Here is a 14,960-nt window from a genome sequence, read left to right on the forward strand (position 1 = left end):
TAATTTTAGCACTTACTGGATACATTTAGTATGATTAGTGTTGTGCGACTTCGCGCTGCTCGGCAAGAGATGGCGCCATGAGTATTCTGAATCACGCTATCGAAGTTTTCTAAACATCTTGTACATATACAAGTTCCGAACTGTGACTGTCGGAGCACGGTCGCTCCCTGGACATGATCACTTAGCGCGGTAAGAGATCTCCCGTTGCCATAGATTTTACGTTTAAAGATTCCATACGGGTTTTATGAATGGTGTGGCGTTGTTATAATGTTATACCTATTATATAATGGTATGATAATGTCTGTCTAATAAGGAGTAAAGCACTGCGGTGTTCTGTTTTGAAGGGTGTGGCTTGGGAGAGTTATCCGAGACCTTCAAAATAAGTTATCAGAGGTAGCATCTGTAGCCTACTTGAAATAAGACTTTTATTATCTGTGGTTGATTACAGATAGCACAGTCTAAAGATGCTATTACATCCTTCCTAAAGATGTCCATAGGTCAGATGCCACTTATCATAAGTAGGTCGAACAGGTTTAAGTGCAAATTTACATGCGAAATTAAATAGAATTACGGGAAGATTTGAGTCGTTGTGACCATTCACGGTCCTACACAGCATTGATCAACCCGATGTTGCAATTAATATCATCCCCACACAAACAATAGACAAATTAATTAAACCCTTAAAGTAGCAATTATAACTGCCAGTAAACAGATTATTAACATTATTTATAACCTGTTTACTGGCTGGCATCAGATTAACAGATTAATAATATTATTATTACTCAGACATGTATTTAAGTTTTAATCTGTTACTGTTAGAAGTAAACCTCGTTGCAATCGATCTTTTTAGACATCGATGAGCTACATACATTTCAAAGTGTTGAAAGTATTTAGACGTTCTCTCTAGTATTTAGGTTAAGTAGTTTAGTTTGTTCACGATAGCAATACATCTTTGTTAACGTCATGATATATAGACTACTTTCGACTACGTTAACAAGCCTTAGGGTGAGTTGCATCGAAAGCTCGGTTAAAGTTTGCGTTAAAGTTATTTTTTTATAATATAGAAGTAGCACGCGAGCATGCAGTCCACCTGATGGTAAGTGGCTACTGCCGCTCATGGACATCTGTAATCAACCCCAGATAGGATTTGATATTACTACCTGAGGTCGGCTGGTAATAAGCTGGAACGCCTCGGAAAAGTATGTCTCCCTTACCGCACCCTTCAAAACGGAACACAGCAGCGCCTAACACTGCTGATATTAGGCGGAAATAGGTGTGGCGATGGTGCCGCCGGAGTCGAACCACAAAGGGTTCTACCACCTTCAAATATAACTTTGACGGTAGCGATGGAATATAACAATTCTATGTTGCACCAATTTATTTGACATTAACGTTATTTGTGTCACTGTCACCACAATTTATAGTCGACGTTGACAGATGGGAAGTTGACAAAAATTGTAACTTTAACCGATTGAAATCGAGCGATTAATTATAAGTGTTAGTTATGATATAACTTTAACGTTAATTAAAATGGTGCAATTAATTATTTTTTTCACCATGGATTTGACGGCTTTTGTAGACGTTAAAGTTTTAGATACAACCAACCCTAAAGGTCCAGCTAACTGGTTGACAATTTTCTGGTTTCGAAAGCTATTTCGCTGTAATGTTGATAAATTTAATTGAGAATGAATAGCTAAAATAGTTAGCATATTACTGTTAAAGGTATCTAAAGGCCTTGTTATTTTGGCATTAGAAACCTCGTTCAAGATAGAACAGTTCTCGTAAAGCTCAAAGTAAAGTCTGCATAATAAACTAGTTAAACTCTAGCAGCTATAGAATGTCTTAGTAAATAGAATTGAATCTCTATTATTTACGATAATGTTTATAAAACATAAAGCTTTAATTTATTCCTTACTTTTCTCCCTGCGATTTCATGGGAACTTTTAAAAAGTTCTAAAAGAAAAGGGCGCGTGTAGATGTCATAAACATAGTCTAACTTAAGTAAAGATATATTTGAGTTAATAAAATATTTGACTCTTGAAAATACCAGCTTTTTATTACATTGAAAACAAAATAAAATTACTCGAAAAAAGTAATTTGCGTCTCCATAAAGTTTATACGCGTAATTAATGAACATACGCAATTTTGAAGTGGGTAATGAGGTTTACAAAGTTTGCTGATGCAACTTTTATGTTGTGTGCCTAGATTTTGATTACACTGTTTTACTATATAGTAACTATAGGAAATTACTGCTTTATGTCAAAATGAGTTACCGATACTTAATAGTTTTATTGCTATTTAAATATGCTAAGAATGTGAATTGGAATATAAATAGTTTATGTGTGTACCTTTACATACGACCTATTTGATTGGTATGTTACTAAGCAAATAATAAAATCGCAAAAAGCCTCGCGGCTTATGTAACTCAACCGATCTAATAAGTTAAGCATTGCCAGGTGAGGTCGGAAGTTGGATGGGTGTCCACTAGTAGCAATATTTTATTCGGAGGACATGTTGAGCCATCTGTTCTGACTGTTATCATAGGATAGTCTTTAAACCTTGTCGAAGGCTTTTTGGGCGGTTTGAAATCATCCAACACTTCTGTTCCACCTATGTGCATTGGAGCGGTGTGGTAAAGTACACTACAGCCTTACCCCAGCTATGGGCAGATATCCAGCCCAGCAGGACATAAAAATTGCAATCTATTTAGTTACTAACTCTATGTAGGCTCTCGCATTTACTAAATCTAGTTTATGTTTATGAGAATGGAGGCGATTTGTTCCCGACTTGAAGCGGTCTGAGTTCCCAGCCCATATGGTAATCACCGTACGGGAAACCAGATTCCGATCGTATATCAAGTCGGAATCGAAACGGAACTCACCAATGGCAGTAATGTTTGGGCTCTAGAATAACCTTATTTCGTTACTCATAAATGCTAAATGCCAATTTAATGTCATTTCTTGGCGTCGAGTAGAAAGTTTCTGTGAAATCAAAATATGTAATCACTGTACTTACTGTCTTTACTTAACGTGCAATTTTATTTTTGGCGTTCGAATTTCAGGCACCCCGGATTTTTCATTAATTATAGATTGCCCTAATTGTGAAAGAAAACGTATATCTGTATATCTAAGAGATTTAAAGAAAAATGTTATCAAATGGTATGTGAAGTTTGCACTTGGTCAGTACCCTTACCATGAGTTTTCAAAACATCCCACAATTTTACTTTAAGTTTACTCAATCCATTATTCTGCTCCGTTTGCTTCAGTAGACTATAATAAGTAAGTGCTCAAGTCTTTTTGTCTGCCTCACATGTTCGCAAAAGAGAGAGACAAAACATAAAGCGCCATTTTGTCAATTTAGACATTTAATGTTACGTTACTGACACTATAGTTCTGATACAATCCGCTAGGGGCGCTGATTGGAATATTTATCGGCAAATACGTAAACAAATACCAAAACAGTCATAATTATTGCCAAAACGTAAATACTCACGGTAAGGGTACAGGGCTCCTAAACTTTCTCAACCTGGGAGGAAATCTATAAATAAAACGGCACGTTTTTTCAACGAATTGAAGCGAACTAATTTACTTGAATTAAGAATGAACATAAATCACGTCATTTAACATAGATGGCGTTACTAGTCTACATACATAGTGAAACTATAATATTTGATAATACTAACAAAATCCATGCCCAACAGTGCGGATGCCCAAAATGGGTTAACAACGGCAATTTCTGGCATGTGTCCATGGGCTGAATGGCCAATTATCTTCAGTTGGATCCTATATTTGCCGAATAAAAAAGGTATTATAGAAAAACAAATGCAAACTTATTTGTTTTTATTTTATTAGAGTTTCAATAAAAACGACCATGATTTTAATTCGATTGCAAAAGCGCCATTTGCAACAAAGAGTAATTCTTCAAGAGCAAAGACAGTTTAATTGCCATTGTTTCAATACTTTCAAGTTCTTAGATCTCTTTGTTCGAGCCTGAGAATAGCGTAATCGTATGTAATTTGATATATGATACGATACTCCTCGTTTTTAAGTGGTTCAACACTATGATGGAAGAAAAGTGAAAGATATACTCATAAATATGTTTTATATGTGTATATTATGACGTATTATACGGTATATCTATTAGATGCTTGGTGATCTAACCACCCTCAAAGATCATCATCAACCCATTATCGTCCCACTGCTGGGCACGGGTCTCCTCTCAGAATGAGAAGGTTAAGGCCATAGTCCACCGCGCTGGCCAAGTGCGTATTGGTAGACTTCACATACCTTTGCGGTTTTTTTAAGCCCTCAAAGATATTCAACTCTAAATAACAGCAGTAAATAAACAGGAAATGAGAAGACAAAGTCATGTACAATTTATTACCAGTTGGTTGTATGTCCATCTGAAATACACGTAAACTGTGAATCAATCTAAGAGTAAGATGGTATTATTATAGCGTGAAGCGGGATGAAAGTTTTATATGAAAATCTTGACAATATCCGCTCTATACTTTTAATGTATTTGAGCACTGTATTAATTTGTGTCGTATATCCCTTAGGATGACTTTTTACGTTTTTACAAAAATGACTGTTTTGATATTTGTTTACGTATTTGCTCATACATTTCCAATCAGCGCCCCTAGTGGATTGTATTAGAACTGATTGGAAATGTATCGGCAAATACGTACACAAAAACAAAAACAGTAATTTTAGTAAAAACATGAAAACTCATACTAAGGGTACTGATGTACCTTTTACTTAGACGGGTGTGTTTTGGTTTCAAGAATTAATTTTGAGCCGATTGTGGAGGGTAAAGTTTTAAGTAGCTATGTACTGGTGTATGTATGTATGTTTGTATGTATGTCTCATTGGCAGACTCTACATCCCAAACGGCTTCACCGATTTTAACAAACAAGGTATTGTTAGCTTCGTCTAAATTTTGGGAGTGACACCGGCTACGTTTCTTATCTTTTGAGTAAATTATTTTGAAGCCGTTGGGTTTTATAATAATTAGTAGGTAGTTATCTTGTTTGGAAGCGTGAAATGACTAAGTCCTGGGGTGTAGCAACGCAGTGATGCAAGAAAGTAACGCAAAAGTTGTTCACGCATTGTTGCTAATGGATTTTGATATAAAGATAGGAGTATCATTAATGGCAAATTAATGGGTGAATAAATTAAGATCGTAAAGTTGATAGAATTTGTATTTTCCATGAAAATATCAGGTCATTTTCCTTGTAAGTAACATATGAACATTGCTTCATATCAATCGATATGCGAGGTGATGACTCAGACTACCTATTACTGTCTGACTGCTTGACACGGGCCTCCTTTCAGAGTGAGAGGGGTTTTAACCATACCTATGCTGATCAAATACGAATTGATAGACTTGCATACCTTACAACTTTTTTAAGGATTATTAAACGTGTAAATTTCTTCTTAATGTTTTCTTTCACCGTTATAGCGAGTGATAAATAATTTTCTAAAACGTATAAAATTTTGAAAAATTAGAGATACGTTGGGATACGAACCTCGAACTTTCGATTTATATAACTTACTTACTTGCTACAGCGTTAACGACTTAAAACAAGAAACATTTCATCACCACGAAGAATGTTTATGATTATTGAACTCAAATTTCTCAACTTCGACTCGGCAAAGATGATAAATGGGGCGTTGCTAAGTGTGAAGTAAAGTAACTAATTATGAGACGCGCGGTTAATGGTTTGACTTTGGGCCTCCAGACCAGGGTATGCTCCTGCCAGCTCAAAATAATAAAGCTTTTAGCAATTACATTTACACTTCGCATTTTAAATTAATTACCACGCTCAGGGCCGGATTTTGGGGAGGGCAGGTGGGCTTACTGTCCCGGGCCTATCACAAGACAGAGGTCCCCGAATGTCGACCTATATTGAGATTTTCCAAATACTTTTTTCGCATATATATCTCCAATATTTATATTTAACTAATTAAAAGGTTTATTTGTTTTCTATTATTAAAAGACATGGCAGCAAAAATACTCCTTTTATTTGGAAAATAATTCAGGACTTCCGGATTCCCAAATCCGTCCCTGGCCACGTTTGTACGAGGTGAAAGGATTATTTCCACTGCCTACATTTGATACGCAAAAGGGAAAGGAGAGAATTAACAAAAGTACACGAGTGGTCAGCGTGGGAAGAGGGACAATTTAGAACCACTCCAATACAAATTGCACGTATTCTAATGATATTAGACCTACATTGCATGCCTACCAAAAACGGAGATCTCGGCCTATTCAAACAAATATCTAATTCAGTTCCTTTGTTGCCTACACGAAGTTAAATTCGAATAATTCGTTATCTATTGATTACTGTTCCACTGCTGGGCACGGGTCTTCTCTCAGAATGAGAAGGATAAGGCCGTGGTCCATCACTGGCCAAGTGCGTATTTGTAGACTTAACATACCTTTGAGAACGTTTTTTTACAAATCTCTCAGGTATGCACGTTTTCTCACGATGTTTTCCTGCATAGCCATAGATTAGTAAAGATACTTCGCCGCCTTGAAATTGAATGAAGCCACAAACAGTTTATTTTAGTAAGTTCTTTTTTTGAATTCTTGGCAATAAAATCATTTTTAGAGAAAATTTACGAATAAATAACTAATAATATAGAATTTCTATTGTACTTTACGTAATAAATAAATAATTATTTCAAATATTTTAGGGACATTTTAGCACGGAGACGTGGCTAAACTTTTTTACGCGACTATTTCAATTGTCAAAACTGGGTACATTTTCTTGTTAGGAGTGAGTAATCTTTACTAATCTATGTTCATAGCTAAAACAAGTGATATTTAATTTGTAATTTGTAATACGCAAATAACTTTGAAAAGAGATGCGCTCCTGGGTTTCGAAACTCAGACCGAGCCGAGTTTCAACCACTAGGCCACATACACCGCGTCCTTTTGAGATCCCGGAGCCCTCTACACAGCGCCGAGGACGGCCACCGGGGGGGTTTTAGTGCGGTAAAAATCCTACATAACTCTGCGTCGCTCCCACGGCGCCGGGTACCTTTTGAAGGTTTCCCCCTCGTAAACAAAAAAAAAGGCCACATAAGAAATTGAGTAAGCAGGTTCGCAAATAGAATGAACGGGACTTTCCTTTTTCCTGCTGGATATATTATAGTTTTGTTGTTTCTCATATTTAGTTTTTGCTCGTCAATTGAAATTTGTATGAACTAAGTAAAACAATCTTGAAATATCTTCTAATACATATTTAAATAATAGGCAAAATCTTCTTTCCCTTTTTTCTCAATAGATACTTTCTTTATTTTCTTTGTACGGTAGCTTTGACGAGCTATAGTATTATTGACAAAAAAGGAAATTTATGATTATGGTTCAATTTAGGCCGCTGAGTCACATACTTATCACTATCAAAAACAATGTTATTAACGTCCATTATTGTTGCAATCTATCCTGTGTTTGCCTTCCAATGATTTGACAATTTGTTCATACTAGACCTTGTCAAATTTCAATCGTTAGTAGGTAATAATTAGATAGATTGATTAATAATAACATGCGTAAGGCTATTACAGTATTGGAATGGAATTGAGATTTTAAAAGCAAGTTTAGGTTATTAGCTACTTAATAATTGTTATAAAACATACATAAATATACTGGAAAGGTTAAAAGTCCAACACGCAAAGCGGCCATTTTGCCTTTCCAGGAGGCTTACCACCAACCTTTATAAACCATCATAGTTCAGGAAAGTTTTATTTCCTCCTTAAAACAGTAAAATATTCCGTCATACACAGTTGAACAAACTTAAACTCTTATTAATTTTTCGCTTATCCATTATATAAAACCAACTGAAATTGTCATATTTTGCTTAAAAAGTTAAATTTCCTGCAAAAAAGTAAAAATAATGTTTAAAACAATATTGTTTTAAGAGATGGTAGTAACTTCCCAGTACTAGAGAAATGTTAAAATTAATATACGTTTTACGAGTTTTATTCATACATCCCAGCACCGACCATTTGTTTTAAACAGAAAATAATTATGTGGTTTTCCGATAGTGATAAGTTAATGTCTAAAGTTGTTTATTGAGCCCGAGGATTTTAAACGATTATAAAAAGGAAGTCTACGAATTTGCATATAAATTATGTACATTAGTCACTATACAATTATAAGCATCCTTTTTAGTTATTTAATATTTAATATGTAAAGGGTACTCACGATACGCGATTTTCAAATTTCTTCTGCTTACATTTCGTCCCAGTTGCAAACTCAATGGATTGTGGTCGCGGCTGTGGTTTAGTACCACGATCCATGCAACTGGGTCGAAATATCGGCAAAAGGATTAAAAAAACTGGGTATTATTGGATAGGTCTTAAAGAATGATAACAAGAATAGTTCAAAAATGTTTTATTAACTGTTGAATATTTTGTTTTCATATACTCACTTACTTCACTTCACTTAAGGTCCAATATGTCTCAGACGGTCTTTAATATCGGATTTTTATTTTCAAACAACTTGTCATTTAAAACTAAATGTTTCATTTATTTTGTCAGCACATATAAACTTTCTATATACACAATTGTACATTCCATAAAATACGAATACAGTTGCGTGGTCGTTCTAAATCCCTAAATAATCGGAACCTTTCACAATTAGGTACATAAGGAAGCACTTGCTAGGAAATGCTATTTTATGTGGTCAAAGTATGCATTACAGTATAGCGTAACGAAACGGTAATAATAGACCTCTCAGAGGGCATCTGTTCGTCCATTAAGATCTCTTTGAGCAATACTTGAATAATTAAGTCATTTTTCCACTCATGATGATTATACAGATACGAATTCATAGTCTTTCGTCATCGTCAACAACTACTGTACCACTACTGGGCTCAGGTCTTCTCTCAGGGTGTAGGATTTAGGCTACAGTCCAACGTATTTGCCAAGCGCGAATGGGTAGACTTCATACACCTTTGAGACTTTTTATCCACCTCTCAGGCATTCAGATTTCCTTATGATGATTCGCCGTTTAAGCAAGTGATCATTCATTTCTAATACACACATAATTTTCAAAAATCATTGGTGCCTGGGGTTTGAACTTCGGACCTCCCGAATGAGAGGTTGAATGTTTTAACCACTAAGTTATTACAGATTCGCATGATAGTCATTCACTTATACGGTATTCGTTTTAGCTACAATAACTTACACTAATGTTTCCTGTCCGAAATCACATTAACTAAATCAATGATCTTATCTGCAAAGTAGATAGATGTAAGCATTTCTACCACATAGATATTATATTTCAATAGATTTTTATACGTATATAGAAAATGATTTAACTATCGGTGATTTTAAACTAATTGTTAACAATTGTTAATTTAGTTTTTTGGACCAGATTAATCCTTCCAGTGATTTTATACACTACACAGTGCCATAGACTTAGAAGTTTTCTACAATAATTTATTCGTTATAACTTTAACTGTAGACACGGTTTAACTGTCAAGTATCAATCGTCCAAGAATGTACGTCGAAAGGTCGTCAAGCGTCGTCGTGGAATCGTCAAGCCTTTGCATAACAGACATTTGTTAATGAGAAAAAATGCAAAATAGACATATTATGATTGATGACAGACTGACTGACAGATTGAATCATCTGAAAGATTGAATGAATCTCTGAATTAGGTGCGTACACAGTAGAAATTCTCGTTTTTCAAAAGATTAGAAAAGTTAAGATAAACGCAAGTGGAGCTGCGGGCGAAAGGTTGTCTTGTATTAATTTTAAAGTAGGTGCCGATTCGCTAACAAATCGTGGATAAAAGCTAAAAAAATACATCCTATAAAATAGATGTCAGTAAATTAAAAGCAGATAAGCTTTTAAGACAATTTAATTGGAAGAATATTTGCATTGGCGACAACTAAAAATCGTATACGAATGTGTGTCAGTTTTGATTTTGGTAAATTAACATTTTATAAAACGAATTAATAAAAAATATCAAATTATAATAGAAATGTTGAAAAATAATTTATAAATGGCTTGTTTGGAATGAAGTCCACGGACTTTGATATTTATTTTTGATAATTTCCAAAAGCTAGGTAGGTATTATGCGGATTATATTTATTGTAACGTTTTTGTTAGATATCGGAAATTTAAAGCTCTAATTTTCACTATTTACACGTTCTTCGGCACCATCTTTGCAATAATAAATCAAAATATAGGAATTTTATTTTGATCTCTTAAGTTTTTTGCGTAATTAAACTTTATGTTACGCTTTACGTTTATTCTGTGTCACTCTTTAGTGGTTAAAAAGATAATTTAAAGATTAATGACGTTTTCTTTAATTAGATCGTTTTTGTTTCAGAACGAGTGAACTAGTTGCACTAGTAGCGGTGTCATGTACCTTGTTCCTCTTCTTGCACACGAGAGACCTCAGCACGAAACTGCGGCGGATGGAGGGCAGACTGAACGATGACGTCACGGGTTTCAACCATCTCACAGACCGTAAGTGTCTTACATCGTCGTAACTTAGCGTAGGGTACATTTTACTGCGATTCTTAACTATTCTCTCATAGATAATTGCCAGTAGAGTGATTGTAACATTTAAAATCAAGCACGCAATTTACTCTGAATTGAATTAATATTTTAATAACTTAAATTTTATTATAATTTTATTCTGAAGCGATTCATTATGATTGATTGGTCAATCTTCTACTACTGCTGTAATAAAATTATTTTCTAGTTTTTAGCGTAATAAAAGCGTGTTTTTTTTAGTTTTTTTAAACTATTATTTTAAAGGAATAGTAGGCCAAGTGCGGAGTAGTACACTTCACACATCTATGAGAATATATTTTTAAAATCTGTAGGTTATATTAAAACTTATGTAGGTTTACTCAAGATGTTTTCTTTCGAAGCGTTGAAACAACTGACAATTAGTTTGTAATATGCCTATAACTATTCAATTTCCGGAGTGCATACCTGGTACATAAAGGCAGGTACATAATTACTACATATCACACTAGTTTAATTACAGCTCATATTAAATCATATCTAGCAGTTTTAAATCATAAATATACCATTAAGAGAAAAATGTTAGTACATTTATGAGTAGATTTTCTCTGAAAGCGTAAATTAAATTTAATTGTCCATCATAATTTCGTGACCTAATATAGCCAAGACTTCATTCGCCGTAACCGTGTTTGAGAGTAATTAACACTTTATAATAGTTTCCATAAAATTTGTGACAGTAATTTTCATTCTTACGGCTCCATTTATATTTATAGACATTCAACGTGGCGGGCCAGAGAAAATTATATTTTCTATACAAAATGCATAGATTAGTGAAGATTACTCACTCCTAACAAGAAAATGTAACCAGTTTTGACAATTGAAATAGTTGGGTAAAAAAGTTTTGCCACGTCTCCGTGCTAAAATATCCCTAAAATATATGATATAATTATTTATTTTTTATATAAATTACGTAGTTATTTATTCGTAAATTTTCTCTAAAAATGTTTTTATTTGTCAAGAATTCAAAAAAAGAACTTACAAATAAGCCGTTTGTGGCTTCATTCAATTTCAAGGCGGCGAAGTATCTTTACTAATCTATGACAAAATGTTGAACTATGTCAAATTCAGGCGTTTGCATGGTTGCAATACGGAAGATATAAATACGTTCGTATATCTTATATATTAAATGTCACAATGTCAGTTACCGTACTCCTTCGAAACAGCTTTACCGATTTTCACCAAATGTTATATTTTTCATACCCCTAAGTGTTCATCCTTAACATTTCTTTATTTATATGGAAACACAACGTTTGCCGCGTCAGCTAGTATTGTATAGAATTATGTTAGAGTGCAAAATGTGGAATGAGTTTCTTCCAGAGGTATTCTGAGCGCTATCACATGGGGCTCTTAAAGAAAGGTGCAAAAAGTGCTCTACTTTAAAATCGGCGATGCCTTGGCAACTTCTCGTGTTATAAATATCCATAGGCGACGGTCCCCACCAGGTTGCCCATCTGCCTTATCGTATTCTACTCATAAAAAATCTGCCGTCTGTCTCATACTCAAAAAAAGTCTGACTCGGCCCGTGTCTGATACGTCGAATATCTGTAGATATAATCGACGCCCCATTATATTTATACGTGATTACAGTATACTACCGATGGCTATTCGCCCGTGATGACACACATTGATTCGGCTCGTGTCTGACACGTTGATTGTCTGTAAACATAAATGACGCCCCATTATATTTATGCGTGGTTACAGAACATTACCGGTCGCTATTCGCCAGTGATGGCGCACGACACGGAACGATACAGAGAAACAGCGCTTTAATACACTTCCTATGTTATTTACATACTTTATATTCCGCTGTCTTATTGTATCTCCGTCCAATTGTGTATGAATGAAGTTGAGAAAGATATATTGTATTACAATACTTTACTAGCTGTACCCCGCAGTTTCACACGTTTAAGAGCAGTAGCGCGGAGGAATCGTAGCGTGATCATAGTTTAAAACTTTTCTATTAAACATTTAGACACACAGTAGTGTGTCAGGCAAGTTCTGGTCTGTAGTGTATGTATCTATTAAATAGATATATATAAACATTGTCTCACGTATGCCAGTAGAGAGGGTAGCTGTCAAAGTCAGTCTGGTGACGTACGAGATACGGATCGGACGTGCAACCCTGCTCGGAGCTGGTGTAGTGGTGAGCCAGTGCGTTAAATAGCCCTTGAGGTTCTTACAAACATTACAAGTGGCGACGAGAATAAAGGTGAAAGGCGTGTAAAAAATATATAAGGCGTGTAAAAAATAATAATAAATAAAAAGGGAAAAAGGTAAAGAAAGGTAGTGACCATTCCAATCTTGTGTTATATATGTGACGAAAACAATTAGGTAAGTCCTATCATAGATTTTATTGCAACGCGGCAAAAAATTATAATTAAAGAAAGTACTTATAAATTCGTGATATAGATGGAAATTCATTTAAATTGTGAGACTAAATATAAATGAAAGTTTAAACTAGGTACTAGCTTTTGTTAACATATAGCAACCATTTATTGAATGTAATACTTAGTGATTTAATGTTGTTATGGTACGGGACATACAGAAAATATGGTTCTTAAATTACAAAGCTCATTTTATAAAAATATATCAAAAACAATACTTTTAAAGTACTTATACAAAGTAGTAAAATATAATTAAGTGCGTAGTTTGTGTTATTGCGCATTATCAATTGTCAATTGTTTTTTATGTTTATTAGGTCTTTATTATTCTTTTATTTATTGCGTTGCGTGCATTATTTTTACATTGTGCCAAGAATGTAGAAATATTAAATAAAAAAATAAAAAAGTATAAAATTAAATTTTATAGATATTGCAATTTATATTTATTACAATTATAATCATAAAATATTAAAGCATAATACAGTATTTGCAAGTTTACTTGATATTAATTTATTTAATAATATTAGTACGAGATTGCATTAGAGATATATTTTACTGTTTAGTTTTACTTTGCTTAAAGTTTTATTTTATTATCATTTTGGATTGGAATAATTCATACTAAAATAAATAATTTACATATACCTTTGTGTGCGTGCGATACATATACATATATATACATATACGTGCGATATATGAGAATGACAGAAATTAACGGTCTTAATTAATATAGATACCTATTGATTTCATTTTTATATTTCTAATTTGATTTCATTTTTATATTTCTAATAAAAATAGCTTGAGTATAAAGCTTATATGCTAAAAATACTAACTTAGAAATCGATTGTGATGATAGATTAGAATTTCATATTTCGTTTTTGTTTAGCAAGTACCTACATTTAGATTTCCATTAAATTGGAATTGCATCGGGATTCCATTAAATTGGAATTGCTTCGGGATTCCATTAAATTGGAATTGCTTCGGGATTCCATTAAATTGGAATTGCTTCGGGATTCCATTAAATTGGAATTGCTTCGGGATTCCATTAAATTGGAATTGCATCGGGATTCCATTAAATTGGAATTGCTTCGGGATTCCATTAAATTGGAATTGCTTCGGGATTCCATTAAATTGGAATTGCATCGGGATTCCATTAAATTGGAATTGCTTCGGGATTCCATTAAATTGGAATTGCTTCGGGATTCCATTAAATTGGAATTGCATCGGGATTCCATTAAATTGGAATTGCTTCGGGATTCCATTAAATTGGAATTGCTTCGGGATTCCATTAAATTGGAATTGCATCGGGATTCCATTAAATTGGAATTGCTTCGGGATTCCATTAAATTGGAATTGCTTCGGGATTCCATTAAATTGGAATTGCTTCGGGATTCCATTAAATTGGAATTGCATCGGGATTCCATTAAATTGGAATTGCTTCGGGATTCCATTAAATTGGAATTGCATCGGGATTCCATTAAATTGGAATTGCTTCGGGATTCCATTAAATTGGAATTGCATCGGGATTCCATTAAATTGGAATTGTATTGAACTGCGGGATTCCATTAAATTGGAATTATATTGAACTACAGGATTCCATTAAATTGGAATTATATTGAACTACGGAATTCCATTAAATTGGAATTATATTAAATTACAGAATTGCATTAAATTTGAATTACTGACAAGTCTTCTATTAAATTGGAATTATATTGAACTACGGAATTCCATTAAATTGGAATTATATTAAATTACAGAATTGCATTAAATTTGAATTACTGACAAGCCTTCTATTAAATTGGAAGTAACTATATGACATTTGAATTCAATTAAATTTAATTACAAATAATTGAGACTTCTATTAAACTAAATTTAAATTTAGTAAAAATACCTAATTGAGTTATTTTAAATGACAAGTCGTTTAATACAAACAATAATGACAAAACGCCTCTTGATCAATTGGATCTTGATGGTGATAATACGTCGGTGAACCTGAGATGAGAGGAACGGAAGCGATCACCGAGAATTTATT

General features: G+C 33.8%; 1 protein-coding gene across 4 annotated transcripts in view; it reads left to right on the forward strand.

The window, feature by feature from the left end:
- Positions 1-14,960, forward strand: part of pip (heparan sulfate 2-O-sulfotransferase pipe) — a 140,179-nt gene that overhangs the window by 54,004 nt on the left and 71,215 nt on the right. For all 4 annotated transcript variants that reach the window (XM_073091644.1, XM_073091643.1, XM_073091645.1 and 1 more), the window contains one exon: positions 10,345-10,484. In XM_073091644.1, the coding sequence (XP_072947745.1) occupies positions 10,345-10,484 (140 nt within the window). The remainder of the gene's footprint in view (positions 1-10,344; positions 10,485-14,960) is intronic.

Source organism: Epargyreus clarus, unplaced genomic scaffold (assembly GCF_041222505.1).
Source record: "Epargyreus clarus isolate Ecla_fem2 unplaced genomic scaffold, WU_Ecla_fem_2.2 ptg000034l, whole genome shotgun sequence".
Lineage (NCBI taxonomy): Eukaryota > Metazoa > Arthropoda > Insecta > Lepidoptera > Hesperiidae > Epargyreus > Epargyreus clarus.